The sequence below is a fragment of the Ixodes scapularis genome, unplaced genomic scaffold (assembly GCF_016920785.2).
Source record: "Ixodes scapularis isolate PalLabHiFi unplaced genomic scaffold, ASM1692078v2 PGA_scaffold0__279_contigs__length_252992795, whole genome shotgun sequence".
NCBI classification, from domain to species: Eukaryota; Metazoa; Arthropoda; class Arachnida; order Ixodida; family Ixodidae; genus Ixodes; species Ixodes scapularis.
This window is the reverse complement of record NW_024609835.1, coordinates 237,215,551-237,218,371: the sequence shown is the minus strand read 5'-3', so window position 1 is coordinate 237,218,371 and position 2,821 is coordinate 237,215,551. Positions and strand designations below refer to the sequence as shown.

Sequence of the window (2,821 nt, the reverse complement as noted above, 5' to 3'; positions counted from 1 at the left end):
GCAGCTTCGAACATGTACTAAGAAGCGAAATGGGCCGATAGGTGCTTACGTCAGACACACTGCCACCTTTGTGGACAGGAACCACTTTCGCGCGCTTCCAAGCACTTGGAAAAGAACAATTATTGATGGATGACTGGAAAATCATGGATAGATATTTGGAAACCCAAACTGCGTACCTTTTCAAAAACTCATTTGGAATTCCGTCGGGCCCGGGGCTCTTTTTTGTATTGATATTAAGTAAAAGGTTCAAGACTCCTTCCTCGTTTATTTCTGAGTCTTTAATAGGAGGGCTATCTGAAAAATCAACAAATCTAGGAAAGTTTCCATCGTCATCAATAAACACAGACGAAAAGAAAGCGTTAAATTGTTCCGTGCGCTCTTGATCATTGGTTTCATCGCTAGTACGACGCGATTTGACCGAGGGATTAACGTACCGCCAAAACTTGTGTGGTGCCTCCCTGAGAAATTTTTTAAGTGTTACATTGTAAAATTTCTCTTTAGATTTCTTTACTAGCCGTTTTAATTCCTGACTCATGCGGTGAATGCATGATTTATCTTTGATATTCGAACCATGTGAACGCGCTCGCTTTCGTTTGAGTTTTCTTTTTGCATGTATTATTTCCCTATTAATCCAGGGGTTTTGGTTCCTAATTTTTTTTATTATACTTTGGAATAAACCGCTCAAGGCATTGCTTAGTCATGTTCGTAAAGAAGTTCCATAGCGTGTCAGTACTGGCATTGGATTGGAAAAGAAACGTGAAGTCATCCAATGACTCTTCAAGATAATCGAGCACGCTGACATCATCGGCAGCCCCGAAATTTAGAAACGTCTTTTGCGAGCTTTTATGCGTGATATTCGGGGTCATTTCAAAAGGCGCAAGTACCATTTTATGATCCGAAGGGCCCTCAATAGTTTCCCAGCCGGAAAGAAACGATTTCAAGCGTGCCGATATAAAAACTAGGTCCAAAATTGATGATCTTGTTGAAGTCACTCTTGTGTGATCAGTTACAACCTGGATTAGATTGTAGCAAAATGCAAGCTCTATTAATTGGTCACAGCTAGCTACTTCCGTCGACCCAGGAGAAAGTGATAACCAATCTACCCCGGGTAAGTTAAAATCCCCCAAAAGTAATATGTTGTCCTCGTGACGTAGATTCAAGTCCATATAAGTTTGAAGCTTTATCATCACATCAGCCGGCGAATTCGGAGGCCTATACATTCCACCAATAAAGACAGTACTATTATTGAGCTTAGTTTTAATCCACAATGCTTCAACGACACGTACTTCATCAAGAGCAGAAAACTGAATATTATTTTGAATCATGATAGCAACTCCACCACCTCTTCCTTCTCTATCCTTTCTTACTATTCTGTAGTTCGGGGGAGTTACTTCAGAGTCGAGGACATCTTTATGCAACCACGTTTCTGTAATTACGACGATATCAGGTTCATGTTCCAGGATTATGCTTTCAATTACATCGACTTTATTCAAAATACTTCTGGCATTCATGTTCATGATCTTGAAGCACACAGGTTCTTTGAATTTTAGTCACTTATTTTCATCTCCCGGGGTGGTTTCTATGCGAGTCTCGAGGGGACCCTCATGGCACTTAAACCTCTCATTAGTAGCTTCGTTCCAGGCATAAAGGGCATTGTCCACTCTTAGCTTATCGAATACTAATTTCACTTTAGAACCCCTTCCTCTCTCTTCTGCCGTAGAATCCCACAGGTTTTTGCGGATCTCAACAACCCTTTTAGAGAAATCTTCACTGATGCTGATTGGGGTACCTTTGAGCTTGAAGCAGTTCTTCAAAATAGCCAGTTTATCTCGGAAGTCTGAAACCTTGAGCATAATCGGACGGTCTCCACCTGAAACCTGTTTTCCAAGCCTATGTATACGCTCAATAGAGTTTAGTTTATTATTTAGAATCTTATCAAAAACGTCATCATTCACCCTTTTTAGAAAAATTTCTTCGGTTTCTTTGCTGACTTCTTTAATACCTCCAACAATAAGATTGTTTCGTCTGGAACGATTTTCTAACTCATCAATTTGCCTGGCGAGTGTTTCAATTTCGGCGTCGCAACCGCCGACAGAGTGTTCGAGCTTTTCAAGTCTAGTCTCAGTTTCATCAACCCTTTGTAGCTTTTTTTCTATTGTCAGTAGTCTGTTCTGCATTTGGAGCATCGTTGCTTCGGACGATGCCTGTTTTGTTTGTATCTCTGAAATCTTAGACAGGATTTCTTTCTGAGTTTGAATCATTTCATTGAACATTTCTTGCGTAATCGGTCCGGGGTTTTCCTCAACATCTCCGGATAGCTTTAGTAAAAGCACTGCTGTTGAGAAACACTCACGTAAACAATCAAGGACTACATGTGGACACGGCAACACTAACAAGCAAAGGTGATCACTATGAAAACCAAACTTTCGAGCACCAACCTGCACAAAAAGTGGCACGCTTGGTGACATTGTCACGGCGGTGTTGCCGTCTCCACTGAGGCCTGAAGACGCTGGTATTGCTTTTATATGCACCGGTGGCGCTGATTCCTCAAGAAGCGATGACGTCACCATGCCCATCGGAGATGCGCTGAAGACGCTGGCCACGTGCAGCCCTTGCGATGCGTCGATGACAAGGCGATGAACGGAGTTTCCATCCGCAGATAAAGTCGGTGTTGCGTCCAAGGCTGCGGATAAGCATCCAACGATGATCTGCACAAAAAGTGGCACGCTTGGTGACATTGTCACGGCGGTGTTGCCGTGTCCACTCATGTGACAGCATAATGCTGTTGGTTTTTACGGTCTGTGGCAGGCACGTAGCCAGC

At 42.6% G+C, this 2,821-nt stretch overlaps 1 protein-coding gene across 1 annotated transcript; it reads right to left on the bottom strand.

Moving 5' to 3' along the window:
• Window positions 1–1,550: 1,550 nt before the first annotated feature.
• Window positions 1,551–2,501, bottom strand: LOC120850684 (the record flags this gene model as incomplete). The annotated part of the gene is made up of 1 exon (XM_042294433.1): window positions 1,551–2,501. A coding segment is annotated over one exon (951 nt), but the record flags the coding sequence as incomplete, so codon positions are not given.
• Window positions 2,502–2,821: the final 320 nt, after the last annotated feature.